The 21,791-nt window shown below is 41.5% G+C and overlaps 1 protein-coding gene across 2 annotated transcripts in view; it reads left to right on the top strand.

The window, feature by feature from the left end:
• smek1 (SMEK homolog 1, suppressor of mek1 (Dictyostelium)) overlaps window positions 1–21,791 on the top strand; it is a 99,091-nt gene that overhangs the window by 19,898 nt on the left and 57,402 nt on the right. For both annotated transcript variants that reach the window (XM_055640230.1, XM_055640229.1), the window contains exons 2-3: window positions 9,563–9,618; window positions 20,916–21,014. In XM_055640230.1, coding sequence (XP_055496205.1) covers window positions 9,563–9,618; window positions 20,916–21,014 — 155 coding nt within the window. The remainder of the gene's footprint in view (window positions 1–9,562; window positions 9,619–20,915; window positions 21,015–21,791) is intronic.

Below are 21,791 nucleotides of genomic sequence, written 5' to 3'. Positions count from 1 at the left end.
CTGAAGCTCACTTATCTTCATTGATGATACAACTGCTGATGGTAGTAACATAATGAATTCTGAAGTGTATAGACACATCTTATCTGCTCAAGTTCAAACAAATGCCTCAAAACTCATTGGCCGGCAGTTCATTCTACAGCAAGAAAATGATCCCAAACATGCTGCTAAAGCACCAAAGGAGTTTTCCAAAGCTAAAAAATGGTCAATTCTAGAGTGGCGATCTGAACCCAATTGAGCATGCCTTTTATATGCTGAAGAGAAAACTGAAGGGTACTAGCCCCCAAAACAAGCATAAGCTAAAGATGGCTGCAATACAGGCCTGGCAGAACATCACCAGAGAAGACACCCAGCAACTGGTGATGTCCATGAATCGCAGACTTCAAGCAGTCATTGCATGCAAAGGATATGCAACAAAATACTAAAATTGGATACTTTAATTTACATGACATTGCTGTGTCCCAAATATTATGGTGCCCTGAAATGGGGGGGGGGACTATATATAAACACTGCTGTAATTTCTACATGGTACATGCTATGATGATACAAAAGTGAGTGTTTTTGCAGATAGTGAAGATGGTTGTGAATGATTGCAGCAGGATCTGGATCGATTGGCCAGGTAGGCGGAGGAATGGTTGATGGAATTCAATACAAAGAAGTGTAAGGTGTTGCATTTTGGGACGTTGAACAAGCGCAGAACCTACACAGTAAATGGCAGGCCTCTGGGTAGTGTTGTAGAGCAGAGGGATCTAGGAGTACAAGTGCATGGTTCCTTGAAGGTCGAGTTGCAGGTAGATAAGATTGTGAAAAAGGCTTTTTGCACTTTGCTCTTCATCAGTCAGAGCATTGAGTATAGAAGTTGGGAGGTCTTGTTGCAGTTGTATAAGACGTTGGTGAGACCACATTTAGAATATTGTGTTCATTTCTGGGCACCATGATATAGGAAAGATATTGTCAAGCTTGAAAGGGTTCAGAAAATATTTACGAGGTTGAGTATGCTGGGTCTCTATTCCATGGAGCGTAGGAGGATGTGGGGAGATCTTATAGAGATATACAAAATCATGAGAGGAATAGATCGGGTAGATGCACAGGGTCTTTTATCCTGAGCAGGAGAATCGAGGACCAGAGGAAATAGGTTCAAGGTGAAGGGGAAAAGATTTAATAGGAATCCGAGGGGAAACAAGCTGCCAGAGGCGGTAGTTGAGGCTTGGACTATCCCATCATTAAAGAAACAGTTGGACAGGTACATGGACAGGACAGGTTTGGAGAGTTATGGACCAAGCACAGGCAAGTGGGACTAGGGTAGCTGGGACATTGTTGGCTGGAGTGAACGGGTTGGGCCGAAGAGCCTGTTTTCACACTGTATTAATCTAGGACTTTATGCTGAAACCAAAATGTATAAAAATGACCTTTATTAAAATCTGACAATGTGCACTTCAAGCACATGTGATTTTTTTCCTATTACAAATCTCAAATGGCGGAGTACAGAGGCAAATAAATAAATGATGGGTCTTTGTCCCAAACATTATGGTGGGCATTGTACTTCATTGCATTATCTTATGTTTTTTAATGGTGAGAATAAGGAGAAGCAATACACAATAAAACAGTAATTTAAAAAACTGTGCTTGAAGAATGCATTTGTGCCAAAACCAGTTAACCAAGCTTAGTTAACAGGTTTTGGCACCAATATATTCTTCAAGCAATGAAGCATTTAGGGTCCTGTTTTTTTTTTTTGTGTGTTAATATAAATATCAACATTGATTGCAAAAGACAAAATATTTTTGCTGTAAGGGGAGAGGGGGAATGTTTAATGGAGATGTGCTGGGAAAGTTTTTTTGTTACAGAGAGGATAGTGGGGGCCTGGAACGCATTGCCATTAACATGGTTGTAGTGGCCATTTGGCTTAATTTTGTGTGGTGGAGGCATATACTATAGAGATGTTTAAGAGGCGTTTAGATGGGCATATAAAAGTGCAGGGAGTAGAGGGTTATGGATCATGTATGGGCAGATGAGATTTGTTTAAATTGGCATCATGTTCAGCACAGATATAATGGGCCCAAGGGCCCATTCTTCTGCTGCACTGTTCCAAGTTCTGAGAAATTAGAATGTTTCCAGACATGTTTTAAGATTGGTGAATAAAATTAAGGCTGTTTTAAACATTTTTTTCTGGTGTCAGATTATACATCAGTGCATATTCAAAATGGTTGACACAAGAATCTGATTAGCACAAGAATCCATTAGCACAGAAAAACATCTTTTTATAACAAATCATTAAGATTTGGGTAGCGGTTTTGACACGGTGGAGCATACCATATTAATATTAGCTTTTTAAAGGAGATATGTCCAGGGAAGTTGGGGAGAAAAATTAATGTATAATATGTTGGCATGTTGGAGAGAGAAGATGAGAGTAAGTGATTACAACAGACTGATGTCTGCAAGAACTGGATGAGACTTGCAGATGCGCCAATGACCATTTTATAAGCAGTTTCATGCAAACTTCTCAGCACTGCAATTTTTTCGTTTTCATGAGTACTCTGTGAAGCGTAATGAGTTTCTTGCATTTATTTTGCACATTTTAGGTGTAGGATCAAAAGCTTAGCAACGAGTATCTCAGCAAATTGGTGAATAATCTTGAGTCTGATTTGGACAGTCGTGGTTTGATTTACTTAGAAGTGAATTTATGCACACAGGGAACTGTAGAAGCTGGAAGCAAAATAAAGTGTTGGAGTAACTCAGCGGGTCAGGTAGCATCTGTGGCGGGAATGTATAGGTCACATTTTGGGTAGGGATCCTTCAGGCTGATAATGAGAATGTATTGTTGCATCTAATGTCTCTGCAGAGCTGAAGCAAGTTTTTCATTCCAATACTTGTTACCAATAAACACACTTTAACACTCAAACAGTCACCAGAGAGATTAATGATCTGGAGAATAACATTTCTGATGAATGGCCGAAGTTGGTGATATATGGGTTCCATGTGTATGGAGGAAATTTCTCCTTATCCTTTAGTGAATAAACAGCCTCTCCGTTTGATGTTGGTGGAAGTGCTGGTGATGGGAAAGCAAAATGTTATTGCACTAGTAATAATTGATGCGATTTCACTAGTTTGTAACATGTAGATGAGAAATTAGAGGAACTAAAGGTAGACGTTGAGGAGAGATAATACCATTGTCAGTGGAAAGAGATGATTATATTGCCATTGATTGGATGAATAGAACATTCATGGGGAGATGTTGGAAGAGGCTGACGGTGCATCACTTGTCAGATAGGCTGTGACAGTCGGGGAGGAGTAGATTATCCTCCTCGCAATCAAAGTGTCACAGGGTAGGTTAAAAGAACTGTAATTAGTTATTTAAGTTATTTCCTTGTGTTAATTACCAAATGTTTATAATTGCCAACTATATGATTATGATGTGCAAACTAGAGGAACAACGCCTCGTATTCTGCTTGGTTTATCAGAATGCACAGCTGATCTTCTACCTTGATAGATAATTGGGGTGACCGATGAATGGGCATTGGCCTGAAATGTTAACTGTTTGCCTTTTCACAGATGCTACCTGATCTTTTGTAGCATTTGTAGCATTTAATGTTTTTGCTTTGTAATATAATTGTAGTAACACTTTATTCTTCCATTCAAAACTTCTTGCATAAAAGAGTATTGTACCAAATTCCTTCCAAATTGCCTGTTGCATGTTAGCTTTCCGGAATTTGAGTATAAAGCACACAAATCATTTTTGAACCCCTGAATTTTCCTGTCTTGAGCATTTAAAACAAGACTAAGTGGGACCCGTTCGGTACCAGTCACACGGGAGGCCTGGTCCCCCAAAGCAACCCATTCCCCAATGCAATATTCCACCATTGTGTGGGGGAAGGGTGGAGGGTGTGGGGGAATGGGGGGGGTGTGGGGGTATGGGGGGGGGGGGTGTGTGTGGGTGGGGGAGAGGGTGTGTGGGGGGAGGGGGGGGGGGTGTAGGGGGTGTGTGGGCTCAGCAGCTCCCGTCCCCGGCGCCTGTCGCTCCCAGTCCAGCTGCATGCATTGGCTCCCGGCTTGTCGTAGTCGCCGGTCCGCGGAACGCTGCCCCGCCCCCGCGGAACGCTGCCCCGCCCCCGCGGAACGCTGCCCCGCCCCCGCGGAACGCTGCCCCCCCCCGCGGAACGCTGCCCCGCCCCCGAGGAACACCGCCCCCGACCGAACCACAAAATATAAGATTTATATATAGATTCCTTTTTTGTTTTTAAATAACCTCACATTTTTGCACGTTGTGCTACTGCTATCATGTTGTTGCCCACTCATTTTGCTTTTTTATATCCCCTTGAAGCCTCTTTGCATCCTCATTACTATCCATATTTCCACTTGGGTCTTCAGCAAACATAGAAATACGACATTTCATCCCCTCGGGCAAATCATTAATATAGATTCAGTATGTGTAGGAAAGAACTGCAGATGATGGTGTAACTCGAAGGTAGACACAAAATGCTGGAGTAACTCAGCGAGACAGGCAGCATCTCTGGAGAGAAGGAATGGTTGATGTTTCGGGTCGAGACCCTTCTTCAGACTGAAGGTCAGAACACATGAAATAAAGACAATATACACACACAGCCTGAGAGATTGTTGGAGTAAACAGTTGCTTCACAAGTTGACAGGCTATAACCAGTGGGATAATGGGATTATCCCACCAGTTCTTCAGACTGAAGATCATTTGCAACCTCTCACCTCTGAGGTCTGAGGTCCCCACCTGCTTTAAAAGGGCATCAATTATACCAGTGCCCAAGAAGAGTAAGGTGATGTGCCTCAATGACTATCGACACTAGTGGCGCTAACGCCGATGGTGATGAAGTGCTTTGAGAGGTTGATCATGGAGCAAATCAACGCCTACCTCGACAAAAACCTGGATCCACTGCAGTTCGCTTACCGCCACAACAGATCAACGGTGGATGCGATCTCGCTGGCCCTCCACTCCGCTCTGGACCACTTGGACAACAACGACTCAAATGTCAGGCTGTTATTCATTGATTACAGCTCGGCATTTAACACAATCATCCCCGCCAAGCTAGTTACCAAACCTGCAGAACTGGGTCTCTGCACATCCCTCTGCAATTGGATCCTCGACTTCCTCATTCACAGCCCACAGTCTGTTCGTATTGGTGGAAACGTGTCAGCCTCGATAACAATCAGCACGGGAGCACCTCAAGGCTTCGTGCTCAGCCCCCTGCTGTATTCACTCTATACTCATGACAGTGCGAACTCCATCATCAAGTTCGCTGACGACACCACTGTTGTGGGATATATATCACTGATGGGGATGAGTCAGAGTATAGAAGAGAGATTGAGCAACTGTCCATATGGTGCCAGCGCAATAACCTGGCCCTCAACACCAGCAAAACTGAGGAACTGATTGTGGACTTTGGAAGGAGTAGGAGGGGGACCCACAGCCCCATTTATATCAATGGGTCGATGGTTGATAGGGTCAAGAGCTTCAAATTCCTGGGCGTGCACATCTCTGAAGATCTTTCTTGGTCCGAGAACACTAATGCAATTATCAAGAGAGCTCATCAGTGCCTCTACTTCCTGAGAAGATTACGGAGAGTTGGTTTATCAAGGAGGACTCGCTCTAACTTCTACAGGTGCACAGTAGAGAGCATGCTGACCAGTTGCATCGTGGCTTGGTTCGGCAATTTGAGCGCCCTGGAGAGGAAAAGACTACAAAAAGTAGTAAACACTGCCCAGTCCATCATCGGCTCTGACCTTCCTTCCATCGAGGGGATTCATCGCAGTCACTCCCTCAAAAAGGCTGGCAGTATCATCAAAGACCCACACCATCCTGGCCTCACACTCATCTCCCTGCTACCCTCAGCTAGAAGGTACAGGAGCCTGAAGACTGCAACAACCAGGTTCAGGAATAGCTACTTCCCCACAGCCATCAGGCTATTAAACCTGGCTCGGACAAAACTCTGATTATTAATAACCCATTATCTGTTATTTGCACTTTATCAGTTTATTTATTCATGTGTGTATATATTTATATTATGGTATATGGACACTTATACATCTGTTTTGTAGTAAATGCCTACTATGTTCTGTGTGCTGAAGCAAAGCAAGAATTTCATTGTCCTATACAGGGACACATGACAATAAACTCACTTGAACTTGAAGAAGGGTCTCAAACCGAAATGTCACCCATTCCTTCTCTCTTGAGACGCTGCCTGTCCCATGTAGATTCAGTGGTTGGGATGAAAAAACAGAACTCTGCTTTATCCCACCAGTTATAGCCTGCCAACCTGTGAAGCAACTGTTTATTCCAACAAAATCTCAGGCTGTATGTGTGTATTGCCTTAATTTCACATGTTCTGACCTTGTTTACCAGCTTCCTTTATGAAAACCTTTTGAAAATCCAAGTGCATATCTTTTGCTCCCCTCCCCCCCCCCCACCCCCCCCCCCCCCCCCCATTGATTCTACTTCCAAGAAAGCCATTAGAAATCAAGTCTGACTAATCCATTTCATAAATCATGTTGACTCTGTGTCACGATAAAAACATCAAGTTTCTCGCATGTTCCCAGCTACTGATGTCAGGCTGATAATAATTAGTTCCCTGGTTTTTCGTACCACTCTTGTTTTAAATATTGGGGGCCCACACATGGCACCCTCCAATCTCATTAACAACACTCGAATGGGGAGAATTTTGGAAGATATCTGGATAATTGCAATCTCCGTTGCTGCTCCTTCAAAACTCTTGGGATATCAGTTTCAGGCTCATTAATTTTTCATGTAATATTATTTTACAAATGCTAATTTCTTTTACTACCTCATTTGTACTGAGTCCTTGGTACTCCAGTATTTCAGGGTGGTCTTTTCAGGCTTGTGTGAAAACTGGCAAAGTATTGCTTTAACTCCTCTGTCTTTCCCTTATTTTCCATTGTAAGTTCTTCCCTTTCTATGGGTCTCCCATGTACCCTTGAGTATTTTCTTTTTTCTCGTAGCTATAGCAACATTCTCTCGCAGGCTGTTTTTATGTTTCTTGTTGGTTTATTCTTATTCTATTATCCATTTCTCAATCAGTTGGTCATCTTTTGCTAACTTCTTCAATTCTCAGGCTTACTGCTTTTTATGCAACATTTCTTTCCTTAGACTAAATGCTATCTTTTTGTTTCCCCTGCAGTCCAGAATAAGCTTGCTGTTCTAGGTGAGACTTCATGTTTTAAAGCAATGTTTATCAATGTTTATCAGTTACAAATTGTGTATTAGTTATTTAGCAGTGATACAGACCATTCAGTCCACTGTATCTATGCTAACCAATGGGTACTGATCCATATTAATCCCATTTTCCAACACCGGGAGCGTCGCCTTCAAACCCTGGGCAATTAAGGTGCTCATCAACACGCTTCTTAAATAATGTTTGTGACTGTTTGCTCTACTCTCCCGAGCAATATGCATCATACAGCTCCAAAACAGGCCCTTCAGCCCAACTCATCCATGCCAACCAAGGTGCTTCATCTAAAATAGGCCCATTGCCTCCTGCCAGCCCATATCCCTCCAAAACCTTTCCTATCTGTGTACCTGTCATGGTTTCCATTCTTAACTTGTAAATTCAATAATGTAATGTTCACTTTGTTTCTCTCTCCACTTATGCTGCCCAAGCTGTATGTTTCCAGCATTTCCTATTTTCCGATTTCCCATATCTGTAGTACATTGCTTTTGGGCCCCATTAACGATATCTTAGTTATCTTCAAGTTGAGAGTTAAAAATGTTTAATTGTCATATGTACCGAAAACGGTAGAGTGAAATTCATATTCAACATAACAATCCTGTAAAGACCGTACTTATAGATAACAATAAATAAAATTGATAAAGTTAAAATTCCAATATTACTGCAAAATGCCTGAAATCCTCAGTATTTTAAAGACGGTTCAAAGTTAATTATTTAATTACTGTTTGTAGTATTCAAGAGACTGCTGGTTGTTGTGGAGAATGTAGAAACAAGGAAGTGCAGATGCTGGTTTACAAAAAAAAACAAAGGGCTGGAATAACTCAGCGGGCCAGCCAGCATCTACAAAATGTCGTTTCGGGTCAGGACCCTTCTTCATACTGTTGGGAAGAAACTATTCTTGAACCTGGAGTTCAGACTCCTATACTTGCTGATGACAGGAGTGAAATAAAAGTGTGGCCAGGATGTTGTGGGTCCTTGATGATGCTGGTTACCTTTCTGAGGCAGTGCCTCCAGTAGATCCCTTTGATGCTGGGCAGATCAATACCTGTGATAGACTGGGCAGTGCCCATCACTTTTTGTAATCTCCTTAATTCCTGCGCATTTGAGTTGCTTTTAATGAGTTTTCTGTGTCATCCATTTTTTCCTTTTTTTCCTTCCCCATCCAAAAATTGTATTGCCATTCTTTGGCAGTCCTTTAGAACGAGGTTGATTTGCTTCCGAACAGCATTGTGGGTTCACAAAGCGTATACAAAATAAAAAAATAATATTCAATAAAATTTGCTCTCCGAATTTGTGGGAGAGAAAAAAACCCCCAAAATTTATATATATTTTTAATCTTGTGATCTGTTATTACTCTCCTAACTTATCAGTCTCGTATTGTACAGCAATGTTTCCTCTTCAGAACTTGATTTCTTTCCCATCTCAGCAAATTTAATAATATCTTTACTGGCTTTATCCAAATCCATAAAAAGATAAATTGTTAGATTAGAGGAATAACACGGATCCCCGTGGCACACCACTTACTACATTTTCCAACTGGACTAAGTTCCATATCTGCCCTGTTATCCATTAGCCAGCCTGTCTTCTATATGTTACCGCCAAAATCGTGAGCTTTTATTTTCTGCAATATCCTTTGTAGCACCTTGTGAAATACCTTCTGGAAATCTAAGTAGGATTTCCTTTTATCTTCAAAATTCTCTGCTAGAATAGCTTTAATGATAGCTAACATTTTCCTTCTCAGATATCAGGAGAACTGGCCTATAGTTTCCTGCTCCCATTTTTGAATGAAAGAGTTACTTTCATTGCTTTGCAATCCAAAAGACTCTTTCTCAAATTTAGGAAATTGTGAAAAAATAAAACCAATGCATCAACGTTCTGACTGACCTCTGGGTAATAGCTTCGCATTCAAAACTGAACACTTTTTTTCTCTCAACGTTCAAAAACAGGAAGTTACTAATGCTTTACAGAGTTTTTATACAATATTTCTGATAATCTTAAGTTTTGAAAATTTTGTTTCTCCCTGGTATTATTCGTATCTCTTCGACTTGATTGCTGAATCATAAGTAGACCTTCTTGCAGCATTGCCTTTTTCTTTTCACTGCGCTGTGGGATATAATGCTACAGTTTAATAGACTCCGAAGCCAATTCTACCTAGTTAGCTAAGGCCTTTTGGACCACAATTTGGGCAATGCAGATGGTATCAATGCTGAGGCAGGTGAAGGAGAAAAAAGGCAGACAAATTTGCTTTTTATCTTTTCAGCCACCTTGCTGGTAAATGCAAAACCGTTATCGAGAACTTTGGAATAGACATGATTGACCACCTAAATTATCACCTAATTTAATTTTTCTTTTCTCTTTAGGTTCTCTTCTCCTCGAATCGAAAATAAATCCTAATACAGCTTATCAAAAACAACAGGTAAGGCACATAGATAAATAAATGTTGTAGTTTGGCAGTAGGACTGTACTAAAATAATGTATGTTGGAGCCTATTTTGGTAGCAACCCAGTTGCGTGAAAATTATCAATGCTTTTCACATCTTTCCTACTTGGGCAGCCTTCTGTACCATTAATTTCTTGCAGCCTTGTAAGCTTCCCGTGCACTTTTCTGTTCTGCTAATGCAGTCTTGTTTCCTTGTTCACTGTCGGAGGTTATTCCTTCAGCTGCTCAGGCCCTAAACTTTCCAATTCCTTCTCTGAACCTTGAACTTTTATGAGCCTTTCCATAAAATCCATGATTTTGACCTGCCTTGTGGGCACTTACTTGTCTGTGCAATTGGATATTATATTTTAAAGACAATGCGTCTTAGGACATTGCTTTTGTATAATGTAGAGGTGCTACATAATAAATGCATATTGTTTAATTTACTTATTGGAATAATACTGTTGGCTTCACAGGGCTCTCGCTTAACTTTTTTTCCCTGTTGCCAGCCGGGCAACCGTGGCAGCTTTTTAGGTTGCCAAATGAGAGTTTAGGTAGTCATTAAAGATGGCTTGCATGACACGTGCGATAATGTGCTCGGACAAAGTGCGTAGTTACCAGTCTGAATTATACTCAATGAAGCATTCACATATTATTTCTGCTTCAAATAAAGTCACAAACTAAACATATTCACCAATCAAGACATGATATATCCCACAATGACATGCAGCAAAATTATAAGACAGATCCTCAACTCTTTTTACACATTGCAATTAATGCAATTTCTATTAGTTCTTTCCACTTCCAAAAAAAAATGTGGTTGGATTATTCAGCGTATGATCAACCTGTGTCAATAAATCCTGGACCATGGTAACATATATGCTTAACCCTGCACACTACAGATTGATGCAAGCATGTTTTCTGTGAAGGACCGAAAATTACCATAACATGGCCATAGCATGGGTCATTATTGCTATTGGTACAGAAACACTCTCGCTTCCCTCTGCTTGCAAATCCGCTAACGCCGCTTTCAAAACAAACCCTCCCGCATGCTGAAGCCTCCCCCTCCCTCCCTCCTCCCGGCCTCGGCGTGCGGGAGGGTTTGTTTTGAAAGCGCCGTTAGCGGATTTGCAAGCAGAGGCCCTTATCAGGACGGGCGGGGCGCGAGAGGAGGAGGCGGTTGAGCCGCTATTGCGGCCGCTGCTGCCGCTGTGCGGGGCCCGTCATTCGCACCGACCCCTCCTCACCCGGCACCTATTATCTTTGCCCCGCAATACAGCCGTCGCCGACACAAAACGTCGCGTTCCTTTTCTCCAGAGATGCTGCCTGACCCGCGGAGTTACTCCAGTTTTTTGTGTCTATCTTCGGTACAAACCAGTATCTGGGTGCCAAGCCGGGAAAAATGACTCGGCGTTTAGGTTGCCTGGCGGCGCTTTGAGTGGTCAGTGGCAGCCGGGCAACCGCTAATTTCGAGCCCTGCTTCATAAAAAAAGAGATAGAGCACAATGGCAGATTGGAGAGAAAGTGCTGGAGTAATTGAGGTGGTCCGGCAGCATCTCTGGAGAAAAAGGATGGGTGATGTTTTGGATCGGGGCCCTTCTTCAACCGTCACCCATGCTTTTTCTCCAGAGATGCTGAGGAATAGCAAATGGAGTTTAATTCAGATATATGTGGGATTGCATTTTGGGAAGTCAAGCCAGTTAGGACTTTCACAGTGAATAGTAGGTGCCCTGGGGAGATTTTTAGAACTAATGGACCAAGGAATACAAGTTTGTAGTTCTCTGAAAATGGCAATGCAAGGAACTACAGATGCTGGAATCTTGCATTGAATGCTGGACTCAGCAGGTCAGGCAACATCTCTGGAGAACATGGATGGGTAATGTTTTCGGTCGGGATCCTTCTTTATACTGATTGTGGTGTGGGAGAAAAAGCTGGAAAAGAGACATGGGCACGACAAAGCCTGGTAAGTGAGGGGTGGATACAGGTAAGGAGGGGTTTTGATTGAGAGATGGATGGAAAAAGTCTAGAGATGAGAAGGGGTCTAGAGGAGACAAAAGGGTAGTGCACATAATGATACCATTAACCTGAAACAATTGAAGAAGACTTTGCCAGGACGTGAGGTTGAGCAGGCTGAAACGTTATTCCTTGGAGGACAGGAGGTTGTGGGGTGATTGTACAGAGATTTATACAATTATGAGGGACACAGCTGGGATGAATCCACAGTCTTTTTCTCACGTTTGGGGAATCAAGAACTAGATTGTAAAAATTTAATAAGAACATTTTTCCACATAAAGTGGTGGGTATATGGAACAAGCTGTCAGTGGAAGTATTTGAGTTGGATATATTAACATTTAAAAGATACTTTTGACAGAAACGAGGATACGTCATCCTTGGTATGTGAGCTGCAGTGTGTAGTTGACAGATAGGAAAGATTTGTATAGATATGGGTCAAACTCTCAGTAAATGGGACAATTTTAGAAGGGTATCTTGGTCGGCATGGACGAGTTGGGCCAAAGGGCATGTTCCCATGCTGTATGATTTTGACTTTATCATGTAGCTAGACTGGTGAAGGTGGCATGCGTGCCCTGTCTTATCTAAATTCCTGTCGAAATGTCTTTTAATTATCAACATTATACCCACCTCTACAGTTTCTGGCAGCTCATTCCATTTATACACCGTTGCATGAAGAGGTTGCCCTCCGGATGTATTTTAAATATGTCCCTTCTCACTTTAAACCCTAGTTTTAGACTCCCCTGCCTCGAGGAAAAGATTACAGCTTTTTACCTTATCTATGCTCCTCGCGATTTTGTACAAGGTCACCTTGCAGCCTCCTGTTCTCTATGGAGGAAAAAGTCCCATACAGTCTCTCCTTATCAGTAATTGAGTCCAGGCAGCATCCTGGTGAATCTTTTCTGCACCATCTCCAACTTAATGGTGTCATTCCCACAGCAGGGCAACCAGCACCGCACACAACATTCTAATTGTGGTCTCACTAGCTGCTGTACTCGGTCCCCTTACCGATGGAAGGTAAGCGTGTCCAATGACTTCTTTAGCACCCTGTTAGCTACCACTTTCAGGGAACAGTTTACCTGCTCTGCTCTACATTCTCCAGAGTGCTACATTTCATTCTGCAAGGCCTGCCCTGGTTTGACTTGCCAAAGTGTAGCAATGTTACAAAATCTTGAGATTAAAAAAATCAAGTCTGCAATTTATCCCATCAGATAAAGCACAAAAATAAGTTTAATTTGACACCTAATTCACTTTCATATCTTCAGTATTAAAAACGTTATGGTCATTTTCATACTCGGAAATTAGCATCTTGTTCCCTATTGATTTTCCATTGACTTAACACAAAAGCTGTGATCGAGGACAGTGAAATGGCCATAACTTTCTTAAAAATTAAGAGAACTGAAAGAAATTTTCAGTTATTATAGATTGTAGCATTCTGAAACAAATATGAAACAATCTTACTTGGATGACCTGAAATTAAAGCATATAATTAGTTAGTTACCCAATTGTAGCTAATTCGAAACTTCAATTTCTAGTTCTAAACGTCTATCCATTTCTTAAGAAAAGATTAACATTTTTAAATAGCCTAAGTGTCCAAATAACATTCACAATAAAACATGATTTTTAAATCTCATTTACATTAATTTATAGGCCAAATGGAAGGAATTTAGTGTTCAATTGCTGTAAATTAATGGCCATTTAAATCGGCTTTCGAGTGGGATCCCGTGGAACTCTGAGGAACGCACTGGTTTAGAACGTTCCCATTGCGGTGAATTTGTACCCCATATGCCCAGAAAAATACTGCGGGATTTAATGGGGCCCCAAATTAGCTACTCGCAACATAAAACTTTGTATAAAGGGATCTTAAGAAGCCCTTTTTAATGTAAAAATAAACAACCTACCTTCCGTTGTCCCCTGTATGAGATCCGTCCCGTTGTCGGCGGTCGCGGGTTTAGAGGATAATTTTTAACCTACTATAACAATTAAATTAACCAAATAAATTTAAAAATAGCTCCAGGGAACGAACCTCCAAGCGATTTTTCGTCAGCAACTAAGTAGGCTGAACAACCTCGATTTGAATAGCCTAGGGAAAATCGCGTTTTAAACCCGCCCCCCTCTCAACGGCGCCAAAATCACGCACATGGGCTGGGACAGATCTGCAACGACGCTTAAGGTAGGTTTTGCAACATACCTAGAAAGTGCAACACATCACACTTATCAGAGTTACATTTCATCTCCTATTCTTTGCCCACTTCCCTGTTTCATCCTGATCCTTTTTTTACACACCCATTCACTGTCCACTATCCCATTAATTTTGGTGTCCTCTGCAAATGTGTTAACCACGTTAACTATAGTGCATTGAGAAAGTATTCAGACCCCTTCACTTTTTCCACATTTTGTTACGTTACTGCCTTATTCTAAAATGGATTAAATTCATTTTTTTATCAGCAATCTACACACAATAGCCCACAATAAAATACGTGAAAACAGGTGTATAGAAATTTTTGCAAAATAAATAAAAATAAATAACTGAAATATCACATTTACATAAGTATTCAGACCCTTTACTCAGTACTTTATTGAGGCACCTTTGGCAGTGATTACAACCTCAAGTCTTCTTGGGTATCACACTACAAGCTTGGCACACCTGTATTTGGATAATTTATCCCATTCTTCTCTGCAGATCCTCTCAAGCTCTGTCAGGTTGGATGGGGAGTGTTGATACACAGCTATTTTCAGGTCCCTCCAGAGATGTTCGATCAGGTTCAAGTCCGGGCTCTGGCCGGGCCACTTACGGACATTCACAGACTTGTCACAAAGCCACTCCTACGTTGTCTTGGACGTGAGCTTTAGGTTGTTGTCCTGTTGGAAGGTGAATGTCTGCCCCAGTCCGAGGTCCTGAAAGCTCTGGAGCAGGTTTTCATCAAGGATCTCTCTATACTTTGCTCCATTCATCTTTACCTCGATCCTGACTGGTCTCTCAGTTCCTACCGCTGAAAAACATCCCTACAGCATGATGCTGTCACCACCATGCTTCACCGTAGATATGGTATTGGCCAGGTGATGAGCGGTGCCTGGTTTCCTCCAGACGTGACACTTGGTATTCAGGCCAAAGAGTTCAATCTTGGTTTCATCAGGCCAGGGAATCTTGTTTACGTGCCTTTTGGCAAACTCCAAGCAGGGCTGTCGTGTGCCTTTAACTGAGGAGGGGCTTCTGTCTGGCCACTCTACAATAAAGGCCTGATTGGTGGAGTTGCAGATATAGTTGTCCTTCTGGAAGTTTCTCCCATCTCCACAGAGGAACTCTGGAGCTCTCTCAGAGTGACCATTGGGTTCTTGGTCACCTCCCTGAATATGTTAGTAAGTCTCTATCCTAAGGCCCTTCTCCCCCGATTGCTAAGTTTGGCCAGGCTCTATGATGAATCCTGGTGGTTTCAAAGTTTTATTTAAGAATGACAGAGGCTGCTGTGCTCTTCGGGACCTGCAATGCTCCAAAAAATGTTTTATACCCTTCCCCAGATCTGTGTCTCAACACAATCCTGTGTCAGAGGTCTACAGACAATTCCTTTGTCTTCATGGCTTGTTTTTTGCTCTGACATGCACTGTCAACTCTGGGACCTTATATAGACAGGTGTGTGCCTTTCCAAATCATGTACAATCAATTTAATTTACCACTTGTAGACTCCTATCAAGTTGTAGAAACATCTCAAGGATAATCAATGGAAACACGATGCACCAAAGCTCAATTTTGAGAGTCACAGCAAAGGGTCTGAATACTTACGTAAATGTGATATTTCAGTTATTTATTTTTAATTATTTTGCAATAATTACTAAACACCTGTTTTCGCTTTTATATTATGAGATATTGTGCGCAGATTGATGATTTAAAAAAAATGACTAACCAATTTTAGAATAAGGCTGTAATGTAACAAAATGTGGAAAAAGTGAAGGGGTCTGAATACTTTCTCAATGCACTGTATATTGCCATCCAAATTATTAATAGAGATGATAAACAACAGTGTATCCAGCACAGATCCCCGAGGCCTACAGGCCTCCAATCCTAGAATCAACCCTTCACTGCCACCCTTTGGTTTCTTCCACCAAGCCAATTTTCAATCCAGTTGGCTAGCTCACTGAGGATCCTTTGTGATTTAACCTTCCGGACTAGCCTGTAATGCAAGACCTTGTCTATATGGACTTTAGTAGGGCCTTGGGCAATGTTCACTAAACTGCCCTCGTCAATGGTCTCGGTGATCTCTTTAAAAAAAAAAAAAAAACGACCATCAAATTGGTGGTGAATCGTTGCCAGGGAATGCTGTGGAGGCCGTCCGTCAATGGATATTTTAATGGTGAATCTTAATAGATTCTTAATTAGTGCGTGTGTCTGGGGTTATGCGGATCAAGCATGAGAATAGGGTTGAGAGGGAAAAATAGATCAGCCATGATTGAATGGCGGAGTCGACTTGTTGGGCCAAATGGCCTAATTCTACTCCTATAATTTATGAACTTATGAAATTTGCGAGGCTTGATTTTCCCTTTCACAAGTCAGGCTGACTCTCTAATCACACCCTGCTTATCCAAACGTTGGTCGATCCTGTTCCTCAGCATCCCCTCCAAAAATAAAGTGCCCGCCACTAATGACAGGCTTACTGGCCTGTAGTTTTCTGGATTTTCCTTGCAGTCATTCTTAAATAAAGCCACAACATTAACCATCTCCGGTCTTCGGGTACCCTCCCCTGTGGTAAAAGATGATGTAAATAACTAACTGGGTCCCAGCAGTTTCTTCCTTCATTTCCCAGATTTTATGCATAGATAACTATCATGCTTAAAGTTGGCATCATCAGTTAACTGTGAAATTCTTTTTTTGTCTCTGTGTGTGTGTGTGTGTGTGTGTGTGTGTGCTGACATGATGAAATTAACCATTCATGTTGTTAGTTGTTGAAATCTAGTTGACGAACTGAAGCTCTGCAGACAAATGCATAGTAGATCCTTGGTTTTCTTGTAGAGGAGCCCTAGCAACTTACATTTCTTTTCATTATAATGCATTTTCTATTGAAGCACCTCGAGGCTGCTGAGGCAATGTAAAAATAAAACAGAGCCGTGTTTGTTTTTCCCTCTTTCATCTCCCTTTTAACCCACCCTAGCAAAAATAAGATCTTGGTCTGTAAATTTTATTGCTCAATGTCATGATACCAGATTTTTTTGTGGTATATCAGATCTTGGTCAGGAGACTTGATTTTAATTTGGCTGTTGATTTTGAGCTGTAATCAGCTGTGAAGTAACAGTGAATATTTTCCTGTCTGCTTAGAGGGTAGTGTAATGAGGGAGTTGCTATGGATACAGTCATGCACTTAGTATGAGTGCACAGCTGTTTTGATGTATTTTTAAACAACTGGTGGCTCCCTGGAAGCAGTTTTAGTCAGATTGCCATCTCCTTTACACAGAACAAATTACACATGCTCCGTAAGATAACAGGCTCATATATTATCAAGGATGCTGAAACAAGGAATTGCAGATGTTAGTTAACACAAAAAAGACACACAGTGCTGGAGTACTCAGTGGGTCAGGCAGCATCTCTGAAGAACATGGATAGGAAACGTTTCGGGTCAGGGTCCGTTGAGCAGAGAATCTGTTGCGTTACTCCAGCACTTTGACTTTTTTTAAATCATAGATGCTGTTCTGGACCTGCTCTGTTGAGGTTGTGTGCTCTAGACCCTATGTGTCACTGGTAGCAGGTCCTGGTGGTGGTGATCTTTAAGATGGATCCAAAGTTCCAAGTAAACAGTCACATTTTAAATTTGACACTAAATAAAGTTAAAATTAGATATTAGATTTAAAATTGCAAACTTTAAAAGGTGTGGGCAAAATACCACTACTGCAGTTACTCGGCAGGCCTGGCAGCATCTGTGAAGAGAAATGGACTGATGACGTTTCCGTTCAGGACCCTTGCAAGGTTTTGCACAACTTAAATGATGTAATAAAATGAATATTATGACTTCCTGGCCACTTGCTGCAAATCTTTATTTGAAAGGAAACATGTTCCCGATGTTGGGGGAGTCCAGAACAAGGGGCCACAGTTTAAGAATAAGGAATAAGCCATTTAGAACGGAGACGAGGAAACACTTTTTCTCACAGAGAGTGGTGAGTCTGTGGAATTCCCTGCCTCAGAGGGTGGTGGAGGCAGGTTCTCTGGATGCTTTCAAGAGAGAGCTAGATAGGGCTCTTAAAAATAGCGGAGTCGGGGGATGTGGGGAGAAGGCAGGAACGAGGTACTGATTGGGGATGATCAGCGATGATCACATTGAATGGCGGTGCTGGCTCAAAGGGCCGAATAGCCTACTCCTGCACCTATTGTCTATTTATCTTGGCTCACAGGATGCTTGTAGTTGACCAACTAATTTCATTTGGGTAATTGAACACATTAATGTATATATTTGCCATTAAGATGCAGTGAAATAATTGTTGTAACACTCTTAGTGTGTTTTTTCGGCAGGGTATTGATTTGTACATATATATTAGAACATTATTAATCATTCCACCATTTATGAACATGCCTTCAGCTTAAGGGGTGGCACAGTGGCGCAGCAGTAGAGTTGCTACCTTGCAGCACCAGAGATCCAGCTTTGATCCTGACCACGGATGACTCTGTGGGTTTCCTCCAGGTGCTCTGGTCACCTCCCACATTCCAAATAGATGCAGGTTTGTAGGTTAATTGGCGTCTGTAAATTGTCCCTAGGATGTAGGATAGAGCTAGTGTATGGGAGATCTTTGGCCGGCACGGACTCGGTGGCCCGATGGGCCTGTTTCCACACCATCTCTAAAACTAAAAATTGGTCCCTGGAGCCTTGATCGCCTGGTTCACAGGCATCAAACCTTTAATCTGAGAATCCAGCGTTCAAGACTCTGACCATGAAAAATGTGCAACTGTGTAATCAGTAACTCGCACTCGTGATGCCGCATTTTGCACAAATTGTTCATTGAAATATGGCAGGAATAAATATGAGGAAAATTAAAGCACTAAAATAATCCTGGTTATGAGGTTTCAAAATACTCCCACAGAAGAATAATTTCCTGCTGCCATCACCACCTTCACCCACACCAGTGAGATTATTAGAATAGTCATAAATGGTTATAATGTTGCTTCCAACACTGAGGCTGCAAAATTAGAGAAGCTATAGAGTATGTTGCTTATTTCTACATTTCAATGTATAAAGGGCGATCACGGTGGCACAGCGGTAGAGCTGCTGCCTTACAGCCAATGCATCGTCTGAGAACTGGGTTCAATCCCGACTACGGGTGCAGTCTGTAAGGAGTTTGTACGTTCTCCCTGTGACCTGCGTGGGTTTTCTCCAAGAACTTCGGTTTCCTTCCACACTCCAAAGACGTACAGGTTTGTAGGCTTGGTAAATGTAAAAATTGTCCCTAGTGGATGTAGGATAGTGTTAATGTGCGGGGATCGGTGGGCCGAAGGGCCTGTTTCCGCGCTGTATCACTAAACCAAATGTTCCATAAAAATCATTTAGCAAAATAATTGATTTTTGTATATCTGTTTGTAATTATTTATTTTAACCCTCTGCCTGATCCGGGGGGGGGGGAGGGGGGGGGATAGTGAGTTGCATTGTTGAATATTAATTGTAAAGTGGAGAATTTGTATTTAATCTCTGACTTTAACGCTTATTAATCTGCATTAAACACATTGGCAAACACACACATCTTGTTTAGCAAAGGAAAGCAGGTGCTTATCCAATTTCTCAAACTATTCTCTCATTCCTGGAATCTATGCCAAGCACAACTCCAATATCATCTATAAATTTGCCAATGACACTGCTGTTGTTGGCTGAATCACTGAATTATGAGAGAGTTCAGGGGAGAGGTGGAACATCTGGTTGAGTGGTGCTGTAACAAGAGCCTCTTGCTCAACAAGACCAAGGAACTGATCATTGACTTTAGAAAAGCGAAGCCAGAAGACTCTGCAACAGTTTTTTAAGGTTGGGTCAGTGGTGGAGAGAGTGGCAGCTTTAAATTGCTGGGCGATTGCATCTTGGATGACATGTCCAGGGCGCACCACAATCTCGAAGAAGGTCACGTCAATGCTACTACTTTAATTCAAATTGAAAGAAATGTAACTTGTCGCTGAAATCTCTAATCACCCTCCACAGATGTGCTGTAGAAACTATCCTGACTGGTTGTATTATATGGCAATTCCAACGCAAGAGGCTGCCGAGAGTAATGGACTTGTGGGCAAAGCCCTCTCTGCCATCCAAACCATCTATATGAGGTGCAGCCTAATGAAAACATCATCCATCATCAAGTATCCCCACCAATACCCCCTTCTCACTGCTCACTACCATTGGGAACGAGGTACAAAGGCTTGAAGTCCCACAACACTAGGTCATTAACAGCTACTTTCCTACAACTATCAGGTTCTTGAACTGATCTACAGAACCCAAATACCACCTTGACAACGGAATACAATAGTGCACCTCTTGCACTGCTATGAACTTGTTTTCTGTGTTTCTAATCTCTGTGCACTAATGGCTTTTTGCACAACTTTATTAGAAATTTATGTGTAATTTAAGTGTCATTTTTTTAAATTGTATTTTGTTTGAGTTAATGTGCCAGTGATGCTGCAAGTAAGAATGTTTTATTGTAGCTCACCGTAATCATGCATTTGACAATAATGTTGAAGATGATGGCTAATTAAATGGCAGTCACTACAACACGTTTCACTTGGTATGCTTTTTTTAACATGAAGAATATTTGGTGGATGAGAATAGTGGAGAAAAAATGTATTTTAAAATGGGCCACTACTTTCATGCTCGCGATGGTGATCGAAACTGTAAATCACATTGTTGTTTGTTGAGTTGCCTGGTATCTACTATTAAATAATTGACCAAGGCTTGTACATGAGTGTTCAGATAATAACTTGCTTCCAGAGTGCTACTGGTGCATGATGAACCATAATTAAAAAATGAGCAAAATTATAGAACAAGGGAAGATTGACAACCGAGAGAAAGAATAAGTTGCTTTATAGCCGAAAGCCAACATGTTGCCGAGGTAGGGGAAGAAAAGGTTAAAAATGAACAAAATATAATTTTATTCATAAGATGACTGATGATTTTATTACTTGCTGAATTGTTTCATTTATATGTAGGAGTTTCCACAATGTATTTTAACTCTTCTGATACTTATTATTGTTGTTTTGGAAACTAGTGGTATAATTGTACTGATGTTGATATTTTTGCATTTAATTTCATTTATTTTCTTCATTATAATACACTTCAGGATACATTGATTGTGTGGTCAGAAGCAGAAAACTATGACTTGGCCCTCAGCTTTCAAGAAAAGGCAGGTTGTGATGAAATATGGGAAAAGATATGCCAGGTGAGTATTTTTACTCAAATGCAGTGAATTGTTTGAATTAAATATGTCATTGATTATATTCAAGAAAACAGCTTTTATATTTTAAAAGACTCGAGGAATGGTTAGAGCCTATGAGACTGAGGGGTAATCTTATAGAGGTGTGTCAGATCATGGGGAGAATGGATAGGGTAAATACACAGAGTATTTTACCCAGAGTAGGGGAATCACGATCCAGAGGACATAGGTATAAGGTGAGGGTGGAAAGATTTAATGGGAACCTGAGAGGCAATGCTTTTTTTTTACACAGAGAGTGGCGGGGTATATGGAATAAACTGCAAGAGGAGGGAGTTGAGGCAGGTACTAACATAATGTTTAAAAGACATGTGGACAGGTACATGTTTAAGAAGGAACTGCAGATGCTGGAAAATCGAAGGTAGACAAAAATGCTGGAGAAACTCAGTGGGTGAGGCAGTATCTATGGAGCAAAGGAAATAGGCAATGTTTTGGGTCGAAACCCTTCTTCAGACGAAAGGTTAGGTTTATAAGGGCATGGGCTAAATGCAGGCGGTTGGGACTAGTGTGGATGGGCCATGTTAGTTGGTGTGGGCAAATTGGGCCAGAGGGCTTGTTTCCACGCCGTATGATTCCAGTGATGCAAAATGGCACAGTGGTTAGAAAATCAGCTATAGTATTACTGAACAGTGAATCAGTTACAAGGGGCAAAAAGTACTCCCACTACTTATGTTCTGAAAAGTTCTGTTTCTAACTTATTCACAACTCACAATTTTAGCCTTTAAA

Source organism: Leucoraja erinacea, chromosome 9, assembly GCF_028641065.1.
Source record: "Leucoraja erinacea ecotype New England chromosome 9, Leri_hhj_1, whole genome shotgun sequence".
In the NCBI taxonomy this organism is placed as follows: domain Eukaryota; kingdom Metazoa; phylum Chordata; class Chondrichthyes; order Rajiformes; family Rajidae; genus Leucoraja; species Leucoraja erinaceus.
This window is presented reverse-complemented; position numbering and strand designations above follow the sequence as displayed.